Consider the following 18,013-nt stretch of genomic DNA (forward strand, 5'->3'; position numbering starts at 1 on the left):
ATGTTTTATAGCTCATGAGGAAGTATGTGGTGTTTATCTTTCAATCTTGTTGGGCAACTTTCACCAATGGACTAGTGGCTTCATCCGCTTATCCAATAATTTTGCAAAAAGAGCTGGCAATGGGATTCCCAGTCCCAAATTAATTAATAAAAATAGACACTCCTCCATGGTATGTGATTGTTGGACGGCACCCGAAGGATTCGGTTAGCCATGGCTTGAGAAAGCAAAGGTGGGGAGGAGTGTCATCATAATAAAACTAAAATAAAAAGGCACTCCTTCATGGTATGAGATTGTTGGCAGGCACCCGAAGGATTCGGTTAGCCATGGTTTGTGAAAGAAAGGTTGGAAGGAGTGCCACACAAAAATAAAAATAAAATGGGAGCCGCTCTTTGAAGGTTTGTCTGGCAAGGGGGTTAGAGTGCCCACTACCATTCGTTGACAACAACAAACACCTCTCAAAATTTTACTTTTATGCTCTCTATATGTTTTCAAAACCAAAGCTCTAGCACAAATATAGCAATCGATGCTTTCCTCTTTGAAGGACCATTCTTTAACTTTTACGTTGAGTCAGTTCACCTATCTCTATCCACCTCAAGAAGCAAACACTTGTGTGAACTGTGCATTGATTCCTACATACTTGCATATTGCACTTGTTATATTACTCTATGTTGACAATATCCATGAGATATACATGTTATAAGTTGAAAGCAACCGCTGAAACTTAATCTTCCTTTGTGTTGCTTCAATACCTCTACTTTGAATTATTGCTTTATGAGTTAACTCTTATGCAAGACTTATTGATGCTTGCCTTGAAGTACTATTCATGAAAAGTCTTTGCTATATGATTCAGTTGTTTACTCATGTCATTTACATTGTTTTGATCGCTGCATTCACTACATATGCTTACAATAGTATGATCAAGGTTATGATGGCATGTCACTCCAGAAATTATCTTTGTTATCGTTTACCTGCTTGGGACGAGCAGAAACTAAGCTTGGGGATGCTGATACGTCTCCGACGTATCGATAATTTCTTATGTTCCATGCGACATTATTGATGATATCTACATGTTTTATGCATATTTTATGTCATATTTATGCATTTTCTGGAACTAACCTATTAACGAGATGCCGAAGAGCCAGTTGCTGTTTTCTGCTGTTTTTGGTTTCAGAAATCCTAATAAAGAAATATTCTCGGAATTGGACGAAATCAACGCCTAGGGGCCTATTTTCACATGAAGCTTCCAGAAGACCGAAGAGTCAACGAAGTGGGGCCACGAGGCGGCCAGGAGGTAGGGCGGCGCGGCCCAGGTCTTGGTCGCGCCACCATGTCTCCTGGGCCCCTCGTGTGGCCCCCTGACCTGCCCTTCCGCCTACAAATAGCCTTCGTCGCGAAACCCCCAGTACTGATAGCCACGATACGGAAAACCTTCCAGAGACGCCGCCGCCGCCAATCCCATCTCGGGGGATTCAGGAGATCGCCTCCGGCACCCTGCCGGAGAGGGGATTCATCTCCCGGAGGACTCTACACCGCCATGGTCGCCTCCGGAGTGATGAGTGAGTAGTTCACCCCTGGACTATGGGTCCATAGCAGTGGCTAGATGGTTGTCTTCTCCTCATTATGATTCATTGTCGGATCTTGTGAGCTGCCTAACATGATCAAGATCATCTATCTGTAATGCTATATGTTGTGTTTGTTGGGATCCGATGAATAGAGAATACTATGTTATGTTGATTATCAATTTATATCTATGTGTTGTTTATGATCTTGCATGCTCTCCGTTATTAGTAGAGGCTCTGGCCAAGTTTTTACTCTTAACTCCAAGAGGGAGTATTTATGCTCGATAGTGGGTTCATGTATCCGTGAATCTGGGGGAGTGACAGAAACCTCTAAGGTTATGGATGTACTGTTGCCACTAGGGATTAAACATTGATGCTATGTCCGAGGATGTAGTTATTGATTACATTACGCACCATACTTAATGCAATTGTCTGTTGTTTTCAACTTAATACTGGAAGGGGTTCGGATGGTAACCTGAAGGTGGACTTTTTAGGCATAGATGCATGCTGGATAGCGGTCTATGTACTTTGTCGTAATGCCCAATTAAATCTCACAATACTCATCATAATATGTATGTGCATGGTCATGCCCTCTCTATTTGTCAATTGCCCAACTGTAATTTGTTCACCCAACATGCTATTTATCTTATGGGAGAGACACCACTAGTGAACTGTGGACCCCGGTCCAATTCTTTATACTGAAATACACCCATCGCAATTGTTCTACTGTTTTCTGCAAACAATCATCATCCACACTATACATCTAATCCTTTGTTACAGCAAGCCGGTGAGATTGACAACCTCACTGTTTCGTTGGGGCAAAGTACTTGGTTTGTGTTGTGCAGGTTCCACGTTGGCGCCGGAATCCCTGGTGTTGCGCCGCACTACATCTCGCCGCCATCAACCTTCAACGTGCTTCTTGACTCCTACTGGTTCGATAAACCTTAGTTTCTAACTGAGGGAAACTTACTGCTGTACGCATCACACCTTCCACTTGGGGTTCCCAACGGTCGCGTGCTGTACGCGTGTCAGTATTCTATCTGCCTCCTCTCCTTTTGGAATCAAGGTGATAATGCCATAGTTGATTCTGGCCAGATCAATCTTATGATCAAATAAATCATCAAACATAGCCATGATATCAAACTTAATTATTTCCCAGCACACTTGATAGAATTCAATAGGAATTCCATCAGGACCTGCAGCTTTATTTTTTTCCATTTGATCAACAACACTTTTTACTTCTTCCATTGTAAATCTCGTGTCCAGTGCTTCTCTGTCATTGTCATCCAACTTCTCATCTCTGTTCCAAACATCTTCCCTTAGTCTTACACCTCAGTCTTCAACTGGACCAAACAAATTTTTGTAGAAGTCTGTAGCATGTTGTAACAAGTCTTCATCCCCTTGAATCACAGAATCTCCAATCTCCATTTTTCAAAGAAACGATGGTAGATTTTCTCTTACAACCATTTGCTATTCTATGAAAGTAGGTTGTATTGCAATCTCCCTGCAGCAACCAATTATCTCTAGATCTCTGTCTCCAGAAGCTCTCTTCCTTGTCAAGGATACCAAGCATTTCCTCCTGCAATTCTGTCTTCTTCTGAATGTCTGCAGGGGATAGGGATTTGGTATACTGTATGATAGTTTCACGCAATTATTTCTGAGTTAATAATTGCTTTTGCCAATGTGTTTTTTTCCGATGCACAGCCCGAGCTTTTTTTAGTTAAAATAAATATTGAAGGCGCTGACTTGGGTAGTCCAGGGGCAGAATGGGAACCCAAGGAGGCGTCACTCCGCTCAGCCTCCACCACCCCGTCCGTATTTAACCACCCCGATTTCGAATTTCTCCCCTCCCCTCCCCGAACCTTCCAGGCCTCGCTCGCCCGCTCGCCGTCCGACCGGTCCGCCGCCAAGGGAGTCGAGCTCGAGCCCTACGCCGGCGCGCACGCGCTCGCGCGAGGTAAGAGTCTGCCTGCCCTGCCTCCCCGCGGTTCGATTCGTGTGCATTTTTTGGCGGCGGCGGGGGGTGGGTTTGGTTGCTGCGGCGGGCAGGGGAAAGCCTTTTCTCCCACCGCTTCGGCGGCGGGCCGGGATGCGCCGCGCGAGCGTGTAAGGTGCCACCTCTCCGCGGTTCGGGTTCGACTCGATTCGCGCTTCAGGGAGGGTCTTGGTTGCGCTTGCGCGTGTCGATTCGGCCGCGCGCGCCGGCGGCGGGCGAGCACCTAGGGTTTCCTTTTTTCACGCCGTGCGGATGACGGATTCGGTCGTCTCGGGACGACGAGGCGGCGCGGGGGCTGTCCAATTTGTCGCGCGATTCGAGAAAATGCTGGCGAACTGTGTTGCTTGGGTAGAAATTTTCGTGAGGACATACCAAGCGTCCTGTTCTAAACTATACTATGATGATGATGATACCGTCACAGGAGAAGAGGGGCTCAGGATGGCGGCCCTGGAGATATACCGGAGCGCCTCCATCGGCAGGGCCCTCACGGACGCGCTGGGCGAGATGGTCTCCAGCGGCAAGCTCGACCCCCTGCTCGCCCTCCAGGTCCTCCTGCACTTCGACGAGGTTCAACGCTTACTCACAGACAGACAGGTTCTAACTTCTGTTTGATGACGGGTGTTCTGACCTTGCGTGCATGGTCTTCCTGCTCTCAATTAGTCCATGGGCGCGGCGCTGGAGAATCTGGTCACCAGCACGGTCCACTTCAAGGTACGCCATCATCGCTGTTCGACACCATATGCATCTTATTTGTTATCACCTGTATGTAGGAGTGTAGGTACATGTTTTAGCAGAGTGCAGATATACCGTGTCTGTTACCTGCCTGCTACTGTGTGTAGTTGTACTGATGCAGTACTTGTGTGCTTATGAAGTAAATAACCTGGGATGTCACTCTCTCCAGATCACAATAGGACATTAGCCGTTTAGGAGCAGATTGATTTCCTTCTCTGAAAAACAAACCTGAACTTGCTTATAGTAGCCAAATTAGTTGGTTGGTTAAACCTTCTGCGGACAAAACACGGAAAAACACAATTAAGTTAATGTCTCTTTGAGGATTTGTTTTGTTTTTTTTCCATTATAAATGCAACAGTTTGCTGATATTAATTGGTTAGTATCAAAGCTAATTCTCTGCAACATGATCAGCTTGCAATTATGTGGACTCTCCTGTTTCTAACTTATATTTGGACCTACATGGATAATTATTATTTTTTTTAACTTGATATAATAGTCCCGCTCCATTATTTGTGAATACTATTTGAAAATATTGCGAACTTTTGGAGAACAACAGGCTTATGTTTTCCACTGTACTGATATCATGTGCAATGACAAATTCCTTGTTACTTACTAACGTTGAATAGCTCCTTTTGCTGTATCCAAAACAGGAAATAATTCCGGAAACAACATTTATTTTTTGCATGCTTCAAACAGTTTCCCTAGTATTTCGGTCAAGATTTAGAATATCACCTTCTACAACGACTAGCATCATAAGCTCATTTCCCTATTGCAGAATGTTTCAGCTCATCTCCCTAGTTTTCTGTTGCTCAATTTCTCATCTTAACTGTAGAGATTCGACTGCGTACATGTTTTCAGTTACCTGTCAGTGTAGTGGTTCTGATGCCAATTAAGTTCCTGCACTGCTACTGATTGTACCGTGTCTTCAATTGATGCTATGACAACCCACGACTGTGGACTTATGGAACAGACTATTTGCCATTATTACTTGAGAAGCAGATTTCTGCAAAAATAAGTGAACTTATGGTAATACCTTATTGCAGATTCAGCAGTTGGTTAAACCTTCTGAATACTTGCAGAAACACTGTTGTGATATAAGATCATAAGAACACATTTTTATTGCTTAGTATCATGGATAAACTATCTGTTTGTAACCTGGTTGCATGCAAGTATGTGCGTTTGCTGTCCGCTTCCTAACTTATATTTGGACTTACTGATGAAGTGGTGATTTGATGTTTTTTTTGCTGACGAATGGTAATATTTCCATCTACTATTTTTTTTCTTTTTAAGAACAGCATAATTATGGATAACGCATTCTACTGTATTGATATCATGTGAAGATTCTTTACTGAGTAAACTTGAATAGCTCCTCTTCTGTATTGAAAGCTGGAAATAATTCCTTAAACAACACTCATTTTTTGCATGAGTGGGCATATATGTAGGTGATGCTATTTATTACTGAATAAAAGCAAAACTTCTGCCTGGCAAAAGCTTTACTCAAATAGTTCTCTCTGAAATATTTCACTGAAAATTCAGAATATCGCCCTCTTCCAGGACTAGCATCTCAAGCCTGAACACTGTAGGTAACTGTACGTAGGGATGCAAATTTTGTACGCAGTACTTGTGTGCTTATGAAGTAAATAATGACGTTCTCTTCAAATCACCACACGACACTGGTCTTGTAGAAGAATTTTCCGTACTTGCTTAACAGCCAAATTAGGCAGTTGGTTAAACCTTCTGCAGATAAGACACACAAAAATGAAATTGTGTGATAAGTTAAATGTCTCTTTGGGGATCTGTTTGTTTTTCTTAAAAAGAAATGTAAATATTTGCTGACATTTAATTGCTTGGTATCAAAGATACTGTCCGCAACATGATCAGCGTGCAAGTACGTGGACTGTCGTGTTTGTAACTTATATTTGGACCTACGTGGATAATTCTTTTTTCCTAATATTATATATATGATATATAATATTAGGAAGCATGACTTTGCTTCGAGATCTTATGGGTTTCAACTCTAGCCTACCCCAACTTGTTTGGGACTGAAAGGCTTGGTTGTTTTTGTTGATTATATATATGATAAGTTCCACGCAATCACTTCCAAGGTACTATTTGAAATTTTGCGAACTTTTGGAGAACAACACGCTTATGTTTTCCGTTGCACTGATATCACGTGGAATGACATATTCCTTACTGACTGAAGTTGAGTAGCTCCTTTTCTGCATTGAAACAGGAAATAATTCCAGAAACAGCACTCATTTTTTCATGCCCTGGTAATCTAGAAGATGCTGTATATTACTGAAATAAATACTTCTATATGGCAATAGCTTCATTCAAACAGTTATCCCCAGTATTTCAGTCCAATTTAAGAATATCATCACCCTCTACCAGGACTAGCATCTCAAGCCCCATCTTTCTTCTGTAAAATGTTTTAGCTAATTCTGTTTTGTGTTTACCACAATGTACTGAAATGAATACTTGATAATTTACAAGTATGTTACTCTGCATATTACTTTAGGAGCATATTAGGTGAATTCTTGGTAAACACATAGTACCAAATTCCGGATTCAGTAGTTTGTTAAACCTTGTGTGTACAATACATGCTGAAATACTACTGTGCAAATAAACCTTTTTAGTGCTCAGTATCAGGGGTAAGCTGTTTTTCCGTGACATGGTTTGCATGCAAGTATGTGGATTTCCTGTTCTGTTTTTAACTTTTTTTTTTGGACCTACTGATGATTTACAAAAAAAATTCTTATGATAGTTCCGTGCAATCATTTACATCTACTCTTTGAAAAATTTGCTAACTTCTGGAGAACAACATACTTTTGTGTTCCATTGTTACTTATATTATGTGGAAAGACATACCTGTTAGTGACTGAAGTTGAATAGCTCCTTTTCTGTATCCAAAGTCAAAACCAGGACGAAACAACACTCATCTTTTTATTGACCTGGTATGCATCCGTATGACGTTGTTTATACTGAAATCATTACCTGTACATGGGAATAACTTCACTCAAACAGTTCTCTTTAGTATTTCAATGAACATTCAGAATATCACCTTCTACAAGGAGTAGCATCTCGGGCTCATTTCCCTATTTCATTTGAGGTAGCTGTTTTGTATTTACCACATTTACCTAGCAGCCAGGTATACCGAATGCTTCTTGCTGATATTTGATGTTATTATACATTGAAATCTGTGATCATGTTTCCATCCACACTTGACTGCATTTACATGATGGTCTTCCTCTTGTCTTGGCAGGGCAATCTGCGCACCTACAGGTACTGCGACAGCGTGTGGACTTTCAACCTGAAAGACGTGACGTTCAGGAACGGGGACATTTCAGAGGATATTGGCAAGTTGAAGATCGTGGCATGCGATTCCAATTTGCTGAAGCCTAAAGTGCCTCCACAAGAGTAGTTACTTGCCAGGGGTCCAGCCCTATAACCATACTTTTAGACCAGGCGCCTCCCACCCAAATCAAATAGTCATGGATTCCGGTTATTGAATCATTTCACCTCTCATTGCTATCTTTTGTTGGGCTTCAAAGTTGTTGTCATTGATGATCTCACATTTTTTGTGCCGATGACATAATCTGGTTGGTGACGTGACTGTAAGAGTAGAATGTGACATGTTCATGATGTTAAAACTTTGTAACGCGAATTGGGTGCTCCTCCGTAATGAGACTCTTGAGGCTGCATTCTGACTCGGAGAATGGTTATCTCCCAGTTCTTTCTTCCAGCACAACCGATCAAAGCCAACTTTAACTTTGTGGATGACTGAAATTAACAGCAGGAGTTGTCATTTGTGGATATGTTGTCAAGCTGTGAAGGTACAGTACGTAGATCGTGTAATGAATTGTGATCATATATTGAAGTCTCCAGACTTGTATTGTACTACTACTACTATGTATGTCTCTCTCCTTGAAGTCTCCAGACTTGTATTGTACTACTATGGCACCAAAACGAGGCTATTTTCACCGCCGCTCTGCTGTGGCCAACAAACCTCTCCCGCCACTGGAGGACATCGTCTTTGAGATCCTCTCACAGCTGCCGGCCAGGTCCCTCTGTCCCTGAGCATGGACGTGGAAAAGGCACCACCCAACATCACTGGCAGAATCGGCCTTTGCAACTGGCACTTGGACCATAGATTCGGTCGCTAGCCCTAGCTGAATCCTCTTTATGCATTTCTAAAGTGTTCTTTAAACAGACTGAGTTCATGGCTACTTTAAATTGTTTTTCTGCTCCATATTGCCTCTGTTGCTGATTTCCAGTGTTGTCTGAATGACTAGGATTCAGGAGTGTTTGTTTCAAACATACACCTGTTCACCAAGGTAGATCTGGAAGTCTAAATAGTACGTACACGGAGAACGCCCGATCCAGTCAACATAAAAACTGGGAGGGAAAACTATTTACATCAGGTCTCCAGATGAGCCTCACAGGCTAAAAGTGAACATGGATTCCAAGGGCAGCTGTCGAGGGTGGAACTTGAGCTCGTTCTGGAATCTCTGCAGCACGAAGCGCTCCTCCTCCGTTATGAGAGTCGTCACGGTGCACTCCGACTTGGAGAACGGTTCTCTCCCGGTCCTTCCGGCGCGGTGAAGGTAGTCGGTCGCCGTCTTAGGGAGGTCGAAGTTGTATATGTGGCTGGTCTGCGGAAGATCAAACCCTCTGCTCGCTATATCTGTAGAAACTAGTAGGAAACCTTTTTCCTTGACTTCCTGCAGATGGATATTACGTTCATGGTTCTTGCGATCAACATAATGAAGATTCTGGGAGTTCGGCAAAAACAGTTGGAATGGGTGCACTTACGGTGAATGAGGTAGCCCTGGCGTTGAAATTCATATCTTCTTCTAGTAGAAGCACCTCTAGGGCACCTTTGTACTCGGTTCTCAGAAACTCAACAACAAGGGTGGATGAAGGAGGATTTCCAGCCCTTTTGGATTTCTCGGACTGAAGAAAATGGTTACGACGGTTATCAAACAGAATACTGATCTCAGACTCCTACAATCATTTCAGTCAGGAAAATTGGCAACACATCGATTATGTGATCAACTACTAAACTGACCAGAATTGTTACATGAATGCAAGTTTCTCAAACGAAAGTAATTCAGACTTTGAACTGGGCATTGACCATAGCATCACGCCCCTACATTAGCAGAAACTGACAACATGACAGATCCCTTATGATAGTTCATAAATTAGCACTTCAGGAAGCAGGTGAAACAATATCCCATGGGCCATGGTACTACAGCAATTTTATAATCAACATGGCATGGCAAGTCATAAAATGAATGAATTTATATTATTACCTGTTGAGCGACAAATATAATCACCGACTTTGGTGCATCCCTCTCCAGCAAGGATAGCAAGACATGCAACCGTTCCTTCTTACTGCAGATCTGTACATTGATTGTGTTGTCATAAGGATTAAGAATCAGACTGGTCAAAAAAGAACTTTCAGGAACGAGGAGATTGATCGTGCAACTTGTGCTTGTGCACTTCACGATCAGAGGGAAAGGCCCACGGGATTATTTAGAATAAGGGAAGGTCTGCCATGCATGTGAGTAAGTGGTTGCGGTCGTGGGAGCAGAGGAATGAGCAAATTGAAATGTATCTTTGCAGGAAATAAGTGAGGAACTTTAAGATGAAAGTGAACCATTGAAAATATATGCTCACCACATATGTGTGATTTAGGTGCGAAGGCATGGGATGTACAGGGTTGACATGAACATGAACCACATCGCTCTGCACGAAGACAAGACACACAAATGTGAAAATTAGCACTTGTACCTGAAGTTCAAAATGCACAGCCATTAAGACAGTAATGAGAATGCATATTCATTGCGTGTAGACAAACAATCCCAACAGTACATGACAGGCGAATGGATGTTTAGATCTACCTTGGTCCATTTATGTTGTACGCAGTCGTGCACAAAGCGATTGTGCTGAGGTATGGATGCACTAGCAAATATGGTTTGACGACTGGAAGCTGCTGTGTAAGAATTCAATATTTTGCGAAGGGGGTTCACTTGCTTTGACGATCCAAAAATAAAATCAACCTGACAAAACAACAAGCTTTTGCATTAGTTATTCTCTGTCCGAACGAATACGCATGGCGTCTTAGAAGATATGCAGACAACTGATACGCGATTTTGCTTTGTGGCTGAAGAATAGAGCGGGTCACCTCGTCGATAACTAGTATTTTGATGGATCCAAGACTGAAAGCACGCTTCTCAACCATTTGACACAAGCTTGCAACGGTAGCCACGATTATTGCAGGGGGCTCTGCCTGGCAACAGGCCGATGTTGTTAGCAGGGAGACAGCACAAAAGATGAGAGAAATACATTCATAATAACAACAGTCTATCTGCGCCTAGAACGAAGAAATTATACATGGATGGATGGGCACATCTTCCAAGCCAATTTTCCTTGCTATGTCATAACTTCCTGTGCAATATGATCATACAAACATAAAGGGACCTTACACTCCACCAATATGAAATCTACATCTAACAATGTCATTCTTTTTGTGTACCAAAATGTTTGTGCAGTTAAGTATTGCATATGGCACAGACACAAAATCCACCAAAAGATGGTTACTTACTTTTACCCAGCTCTTTTGCCTTTTCAGCATCCCACCATCAAGCAAAGCCATGACGTTGCAAGTCTTGGCCGCGAGAAGTCTAGCAACCTTGGTGACCTTGCGGTCGCAGTAGTGTATTAACAGTTAACATGCGAGTCAGACCCTCACCACCAGGCACATAACACAGGCATCAACAACATTTCAGAGCAAAGCAACAGCTACCACCTCACCTGAATGCCAAGCTCTCGTGTCGGGACGATAACCAGCGCCTGCACGGAGGACCGCCCCACGTCTACCACCGAGAAGATCGACAGGAGGTAGGCCAGCGTCTTCCCAGAACCTGTCTACATCCAACCCCCACAAATGTACACTAAGATCACATCGCCATTTTACAATCTGAAATGTCTGAAGGAACTGACAGAGGCGGCGACCACCTGAGCGTGGAGGATGCAGTCCTGGCCGGAAAGTAGCAGTGGCAGGGATTGCTCCTGGACCTCGGTGGGCACCAGGTACCCGACATCCTCGGCCCTGCAAAATGGCAGGAACTTCTCTTCAGTGAGAAACCGAGACCAATGGAGCTGTGGCGATGGGGTTCCGGTCTGGTACCTCTGGATGACGTGGTCCGGGACGCGGCCGGCGCAGACCTCGCGGAGGGTGGCGGCGGCGGCGGCGACGGCGCGAAGTGGGCGGGGGCGGTACGCGGATGGGGCGAGGCGGGTGGTGCTGGGGATGGAGTTCAGGGTGCTGGGGAGTGGATAAAGGTGGCCGGTGAGCGTCGCCGTGGACGCTGCCGATGCCATGGGGGATGCTCGGAGGCTTGGCGGCAGTCGCCGGCGGGGGTTCGATAGCCGGCGAGCGAGCGGTGCCGGTGGCGGGGAGAGAAGTGGATGAGCCGGAGATGAAGATTGGGGGTTGGGCCGGAAGTAGGCCGGGCCGCGAGTGGAGTTGGGCTCAGGAAGTGAGTGACAAAGCAGGTACTAATGTTTTTTTCTTTATAGCAAATCTAGCCGGACTCTGCTAAAAAGAATAAGCCTCTAAAACTGGTTTACATGATCCTTCATAATTTTATAGAGTCTATAGACTATGGAGATAGTGTGCAAGGAAAGACTACCTGAACTACAGCCTACACTTTTTCTTCCATTTTTCATACCTTTGCTCAAACAAACTCCATCTGACACAAGTTCAAACAACAATGGTTCATACACAGTTCAAACAACATGGTTTAAATACAGTAACATAGTAAAAACAATAAGATAAAAAACAAAATATTACAAAATAGGTTCAAACACGTCAAGCTAGCCACTGGACTGCTTATTCTCAAAGCAAGATAGCATGTTTGTTGCCCCTCCCAACCTATGGCTAATTTAAGGCTTGAACCGAAGTAGTCGTGTTCAGTTTTTCAAAGATTTTTAAAAGTTTAAATTTAAAAAAAACATCAGAAAAAAGGAAAGAAAAAACGAAAAAGGCAAAAGAAAAAAAACAAAAAAACAAAAACCCAGATTTCAGTGTGCCCCAGCCGAGGCTCTGACCAGGTCAGCCAATAGAGGCTCCCCAAAAAAGTATCCAAGAACTATCGTTTGATGAACCTGCTGGGCATAATCTATTTTTTTTTTGAGAAACACAGTACAAACGTAGGCGCTCACATACACGCGCATACACTCACCCCTATGAACGCACACACGCACACCCTACCCCTATTAGCACCTCCGGAAGACCGAGCCGGCGGATTGGATCTTGAAATTGACGAAGTCGCCACAGGCGCCTCGCTATCGACGGGAACGTCGCCTCCCACTGAAAGAATATTCCGCCTTTATGAGACACACAGATGTCAAACCTGGGGTTTGAACTCTGGTGGGCTGGGGGTACAACCACCCTCCTAACCACCCAACCTCAGGTTGACAGTACATCCAATTCATACTACTCTCTCGGTTTATATTATGGAACGAAGGTAGTACTGTAAAGTAGCCAAAATGAACTGTTGTTTGAAAGGTCGAATTAGAAGGATTTCTTGTTATTTCTATTTTCATTTTATCATCAGGTTCTAGAAATAAGCTCGCCACAAGGAAGTTGGAGGTTGCAAGAGAGTGACATGATTCTGCTCATGAATAATACTGTAGTTACTTACACAGCTACACTTAAATGCTCGAAGTTCTGAAACCTTCTCTTCGGAGAAGCTAAAATCACAGCTAGCTTCAGGCTATGCAAGATGTTGGGTTGCTTGTCAAGGACCTCAAGTTTGGTATGAAAACCATTTAACCATCTACAAGATGCCTTCAGACTTGAGCATAGGAAGCGGCTAGACTATAACGCATATGAAACAGTTTGGAGTGCAAGCTTGCTCCTGTGCTCTAACTCGGCGAAGATTAGCAAAAGGGCATTAGTGTGGTGACCGGAATGACTCCGATGGTCTAAGAGGAATTCCTTCACTATATTCATCTGTTTGTTTGAAGGTCCGCATCGATGTAGACGTTGGAAGGCGGAAGGAAGGTGAGTTCGAAAGCCCTGCAGCAGACAATGCGGTTTCAGAGCATGAGACCAACAATGTAACATGAAAATGAAAGTACACTAAAAAAGAAATCATAGCACCATCTGCCATGTCCTTTGTTTTGTGAAGCAGAAATGTCCCTGCGAGGATCGTGACGAAGCCGCACATTTCTGTCACGATTTGAGTCGGGTTTTGCCTGTCCCAGTCCTGTGTGTAGATATGTACAAAGTGAAATTACGTTCAAGGCAACAACTGAGATGTTCAGACTAGAAGGCAAGCGTTTGTGGTTGGAGAGTATGGCTAGAACTCCATGACAGATAATAAAACGAAATGCCATGAAAGATGGATAGAGACAAAAGACTAGCTTAAGCGGTTGAATCATCATACCTTGAACATAATGACACTCGCCAAGATGGTTAAAGATGTGAACATTGTATAATATATGGGGGAAACAACTGCTGTATTGAACGTGTCAAGGGCCTGCATCCAGGGGGGAAACTGTCATATTTTTGAAAAATAAATTACAAAATGCCTTGTTAGGAAAGTAATACTGATACGGTTTGTTGAGCTAAGAATTATAAAGCAGCATCTAGAACATTCCTTCCGCTTACACGATGCACCGTTCAAAAACTTTTATTTCAGCAAATGATATCTCTAGTACACACAAGACTTCTACCAAGGGGCATGAATCTATATATTGTAAATTCTAAACCTTTGAGGCTCTAATAACACTGATGGATTAGAGGGGGTGGAACCAATAGAAACTGTATGCCATTTCTCTTTTGTTTCTATCGTATAGTTTCCGAACTCCAATCACCCTCGTATTCTATCAGTATGCTAGGTCACAGAAGGCTGGTTCAGAGAGAAGAAATAAAGAATACCTTATTCAAGTAATTCATTTGAGTAATGATGCATGCGATTACAACCATAGTAAAAGCCCATGTCTGTGGATATATGAGTTGGTTCGTCCCCAAAAATGTCAGCTTCAAAGCTATCCCAAGAGCTTTTACACTCATGACCTGCACAGTTCAGCAAACAAGTCTGCAAAATATATAACTAAAAAACATTAAATACAAGGATGCAAACCTAGTGAGAACATACCGAGATGGAACCTACGAGAGAGCAAACACCAATATACACCATGACATGGGTTTGTCCATAAAGTGGAACAAACTTGCACACAAGTACAGCAACTAAAGCAAGTACTACGGCTACGTAACACATGAAGGCTGAAAAACAACAATCAGCTAGTCAGCACTGGTTGTTAATCACTGTGAGGTTGATAAAGCACAGGCGTAAGTACAACTTCAAGCAACATTCGGAAATTGGCCAGATGTGAACAATGTAACAGTCAGTACCTGGTTCAGTAGCCAGACCCCAAACTTCAGTAACCGAGTCGATTTGACGCTCTGGCGGGGCATGAAGGACAATGGTGATGGACCCCACAACACATAGGACACATCCGAGAATGCCAAATATGTGCAGCTTCTCCCGCAGCATTAGATGTGCAAGTACAGCGCTGCAGTACAATAAAACTCCAAATTAATGATGAAATCAGTGAGGATCTCATAAGAAGAAACAGAAACACAGGATATTGTAGAAGAAAAGCCTTGCCTGATGATTATGCTAAGAGCACCAAGAGGAGTAACCAAAATAGCTGGCGCGAAAGCATAAGCTACAAAATTCGCGATTTCCCCAACAACCACTGCAAGACAATTTAGAAACATAGAGAGTACACAATGAGGCCCGATACAAAAATAAAATAGAGCTTAGAGAACAGTGCTCACTTGTTATCATGCCAACCCACCAAAGAGGCTCGTATAAATAAGAATAACCACCAACCCCTGTGATAGCATGGAGCATCAGTAATTCAGTATACACATGAAGCACAACACTTGGAATATAAATGTTCACGTGAGCTTGGGATGTAACGGTGGTATAAATGGTCACCGGGTACATGGGATATAACTGTTTGGGGAAATCAACAAGTTTGGTCAGAGCTTCACACCACACAGATAATAAACAAGATAAATAGTGCAGCACTGGAATTCAGTTCGGATCATTTGGCACATGTCTTGTAATGAGGTGCAATATCTAACAGACAATATTAACATTGGAGGGACACAAAGTGGCGTAAACTTGAAGACCTTTAACGACATTCAGTTCAAGGAAACAATAAGAGTCACCCTGTTTCTCAATATAAGCAACAAGTTTGTTCAGAGCTTCACAACACACGGATTAAAAACAACATACAGCAGGAAGGTTCAGAAATCTAATTCTGAGCATTTAACACATGGCTCACAGTGAGGTGCAATGTATAGTGACATTAAGATCAGAGGGATCCATGATGTTGCAAACATCTAAATCTCAGGGGCACCGGGGAAAATGAAGATAAATCTTTGGCGCTTTGCGCATGATTGCCTTCCCACGGGTGCTCAGCTCTGCTGGCGTCATATTCCGGCTAATAGTGGCTGCATTTACTGTAACCGGGAGGAAACCGCAGCTCATGCCTTTCTTTTGTGTGTTCACGCAAATGAGGTCTGGAGTGAGATCAAGTCTGCATACAATATTCATCTTCATAGGAGCTTCTTCACTAGCACCAAGACCTGGCTCCACGAGTTTCTTGCAAGATCATCGGAAAAAGAATGCATGGTTCTGGCCGTGGTTTTCTGGCATATTTGGACTGCTCGCAATGGGGTGCGTAATGGTGAACTGATGAAATATCCTCACTGCATTGCGGAACAATCCAAGGCTTATGTTGATATGATAGAGCAACATCTTTTCTCTCCGTCTCCTTCTAATAGGCGTGAAACCATTCCTACTTCATCTCGATGGTCTCCGCCGCCTGAAGGTACGGTTCTTATAAATGTTGATGCTGCTCTGTTCATTCCTTCTCGTCGGATGGGTATTGGCGTCGTGATCCGAGACCACACTGGTGCCTGCTTGGCTGCGTGCAGCGAGCTGCTGAATGAGGTCACGATGCCTGAACTAGCTGAAGCGCTGGCTCTTCGCCGCGCGGTTGCCCTAGCTGGAGAGGAGGGTTTCAACAAGGTGATGGTTGTTTCAGACTGCCTGTCTCTGGTCCAGCGGCTCAGGTCGCCAGCACAGGATCGCAGCTTCGTGGGTGTGGTGTGCCAGGACATCAAGTTTCTTGGTTCAGGCTTCACCACATTTTCGATTAATCATGTCTCTCGTCATAGTAATGAATCGGCACATATTCTTGCTCGTTCGGCTGAGCATTTTGTTTCTTACTTAGTCAGGAACTTTGCCCCGGAATGTATCCGGAGAACTCTATGTAATGTTGCTGTTTGATTAATAAAGTGCCGTGATCTCAAAAAAAAAAAAATCTCAGGGGCAGCACGCCGATAACATATCCACTGTAACCAAACGGTGACTAAATCCATTTAATATGAGGTCAGCGCCTATGAGTCGATGCATTCGCCAAATCTGTGCGCGTTAGTCGCTGCCTGAAGATCCAGTTTGTGGACTATGGCAAGTGATTCCATTACTGAATGAAAGGAATGTAGCATAGGCATAATGTTCGTCAGTGCAAGGCGCTGTGTCAGGCAGGCCATTCTCTAGGCCTTAGGTTCTTCAGTAAGTTCAGGCCAAATAGGTGGTCTGCCGACTTCAAGGTGAGTTGTCAAAAGGAAAATTTGTTCCGCCATGGCATTGGCGTTGAAATGAAACGACCTCCAGTTGCGCATCATGCATGAGAAGGCGAAATTTCTTACCGGCCCTGACGCCGGATGAGGAGGCGGCGGCCTTCTTGAGGCCCTTCTTCTTGATGATGAAGCTGGCGCCGATGAAGAGGCTGGAGGAGAGCGCCAGCGCCAGCCCCTTCAAGTTGTCCGCGGACATGCCCCTGTACCACCTCCCGCCCATGCCGGCCGAGCCCTAGCGCCGCCACGAGGAGGAGAAGGAGGGGCGAGTCCGCGCTGTCCTCATGCGGCGCCTGATTAGGACAGATCGGCGGCACGGCGGGCGGGAGACGGGGTCCGGCCACGGCGGCAGCGGAGGTCTGGGTGTGGAGGCGCGCGGGGTTCGTTGGTGTTGTGTTGGAAGGTACTGAAAAAGATGAAGAAGCAGACACTTGCAACCTATCGACTTTCCATATTCTCTGTTTTTGAATTATTATTGCAGCTATGTACTGCTTCATGCGTTGCGTCCCTGCTTATTTAGATCATAGTTAAAGTTAAAAATTTATGAAGGTTAATTAAATATTTGAAGGAAATGTTAACATTTATAATGTAAGATCTATCATCATAAACAATATGTTCATATGATATGTCTTCGTTATTATAGTTGTTGTTTTTTTTTCTACATTCTTGATAAAGTTTGATAAATTTTCTTTGACTAAACCTAGACCTCAAAATAAAATAAATTTTAATTTTAACCAAACCTAGAACATGAAGTAAACACAAAAGGGAGAGATTACTGTTTTTTTTTTTTTTTTGAGGAAACAACGGGGGGCGATCGCCCACCTGAACTCATTTTTTCATTAATGCGGGAGTGGGTTATATGGGGGGCATAGAGCCTACAAAATAGGTCTGGGGCGGCATACCGCGCCCAAAACAGAGTGAGGGTGAGAGATGGGGGGAGCTGGATACAGGGGGAATACAGGGCAAGGGGGCAAGGTGAAAGACAGAGTCTAA

At 43.8% G+C, this 18,013-nt stretch overlaps 3 protein-coding genes across 3 annotated transcripts; 1 reads left to right on the plus strand and 2 right to left on the minus strand.

Annotated features, from left to right (window-relative positions):
* Positions 1 to 3,420: 3,420 nt before the first annotated feature.
* On the plus strand, positions 3,421 to 7,969 carry LOC127345955 (transcription initiation factor IIA subunit 2-like). Its single transcript, XM_051372499.2, has 4 exons — positions 3,421 to 3,516; positions 3,977 to 4,122; positions 4,216 to 4,266; positions 7,550 to 7,969. Exons 2-4 carry the CDS (start codon positions 3,994 to 3,996, stop codon positions 7,706 to 7,708), a joined length of 339 nt encoding a protein of 112 aa, XP_051228459.1. The 5' UTR covers positions 3,421 to 3,516; positions 3,977 to 3,993; the 3' UTR covers positions 7,709 to 7,969.
* A 578-nt stretch (positions 7,970 to 8,547) lies between these two features.
* On the minus strand, positions 8,548 to 11,763 carry LOC127345956 (DEAD-box ATP-dependent RNA helicase 58, chloroplastic). The gene is made up of 10 exons (XM_051372500.2): positions 11,480 to 11,763; positions 11,308 to 11,401; positions 11,104 to 11,217; positions 10,895 to 10,990; positions 10,475 to 10,579; positions 10,191 to 10,349; positions 9,967 to 10,035; positions 9,600 to 9,689; positions 9,100 to 9,240; positions 8,548 to 9,008 (listed from the first exon to the last, which is right to left on the minus strand). Exons 1-10 carry the CDS (start codon positions 11,671 to 11,673, stop codon positions 8,724 to 8,726), a joined length of 1,347 nt encoding a protein of 448 aa, XP_051228460.1. The 5' UTR covers positions 11,674 to 11,763; the 3' UTR covers positions 8,548 to 8,723.
* Positions 11,764 to 12,947: 1,184 nt separating this feature from the next.
* Positions 12,948 to 17,446, minus strand: LOC127345957 (probable magnesium transporter NIPA4). The gene is made up of 9 exons (XM_051372501.2): positions 17,093 to 17,446; positions 15,146 to 15,202; positions 14,973 to 15,063; positions 14,717 to 14,877; positions 14,460 to 14,587; positions 14,240 to 14,377; positions 13,746 to 13,838; positions 13,460 to 13,565; positions 12,948 to 13,375 (listed from the first exon to the last, which is right to left on the minus strand). The coding sequence occupies exons 1-9, from the start codon at positions 17,241 to 17,243 to the stop codon at positions 13,251 to 13,253; spliced, it is 1,050 nt and encodes a 349-aa protein (XP_051228461.1). The 5' UTR covers positions 17,244 to 17,446; the 3' UTR covers positions 12,948 to 13,250.
* Between the last annotated feature and the right edge of the window lie 567 nt (positions 17,447 to 18,013).

This window comes from Lolium perenne, chromosome 3, assembly GCF_019359855.2.
Source record: "Lolium perenne isolate Kyuss_39 chromosome 3, Kyuss_2.0, whole genome shotgun sequence".
NCBI classification, from domain to species: Eukaryota; Viridiplantae; Streptophyta; class Magnoliopsida; order Poales; family Poaceae; genus Lolium; species Lolium perenne.

Excerpts from the sequence above, each read along its gene's own strand:
- LOC127345955 (XM_051372499.2), top strand. The coding sequence starts at position 3,994 with ATGGCGGCCCTGGAGATATACCGGAGCGCCTCCATCGGCAGGGCCCTC. Across the intron at positions 4,123-4,215 it reads TCCTCCTGCACTTCGACGAG|TCCATGGGCGCGGCGCTGGA; the intron begins GTTCAACGCTTA and ends GCTCTCAATTAG. Across the intron at positions 4,267-7,549 it reads CCAGCACGGTCCACTTCAAG|GGCAATCTGCGCACCTACAG; the intron begins GTACGCCATCAT and ends TTGTCTTGGCAG.
- LOC127345956 (XM_051372500.2), bottom strand. The coding sequence starts at position 11,673 with ATGGCATCGGCAGCGTCCACGGCGACGCTCACCGGCCACCTTTATCCA. Across the intron at positions 11,402-11,479 it reads CCGGACCACGTCATCCAGAG|GGCCGAGGATGTCGGGTACC; the intron begins GTACCAGACCGG and ends GCCATTTTGCAG. Across the intron at positions 10,036-10,190 it reads TACAACATAAATGGACCAAG|AGCGATGTGGTTCATGTTCA; the intron begins GTAGATCTAAAC and ends GTCTTCGTGCAG.
- LOC127345957 (XM_051372501.2), bottom strand. The coding sequence starts at position 17,243 with ATGGGCGGGAGGTGGTACAGGGGCATGTCCGCGGACAACTTGAAGGGG. Across the intron at positions 14,878-14,972 it reads GCTCTTAGCATAATCATCAG|CGCTGTACTTGCACATCTAA; the intron begins GCAAGGCTTTTC and ends ATTGTACTGCAG. Across the intron at positions 13,376-13,459 it reads AACAAAGGACATGGCAGATG|GGCTTTCGAACTCACCTTCC; the intron begins GTGCTATGATTT and ends TGTCTGCTGCAG.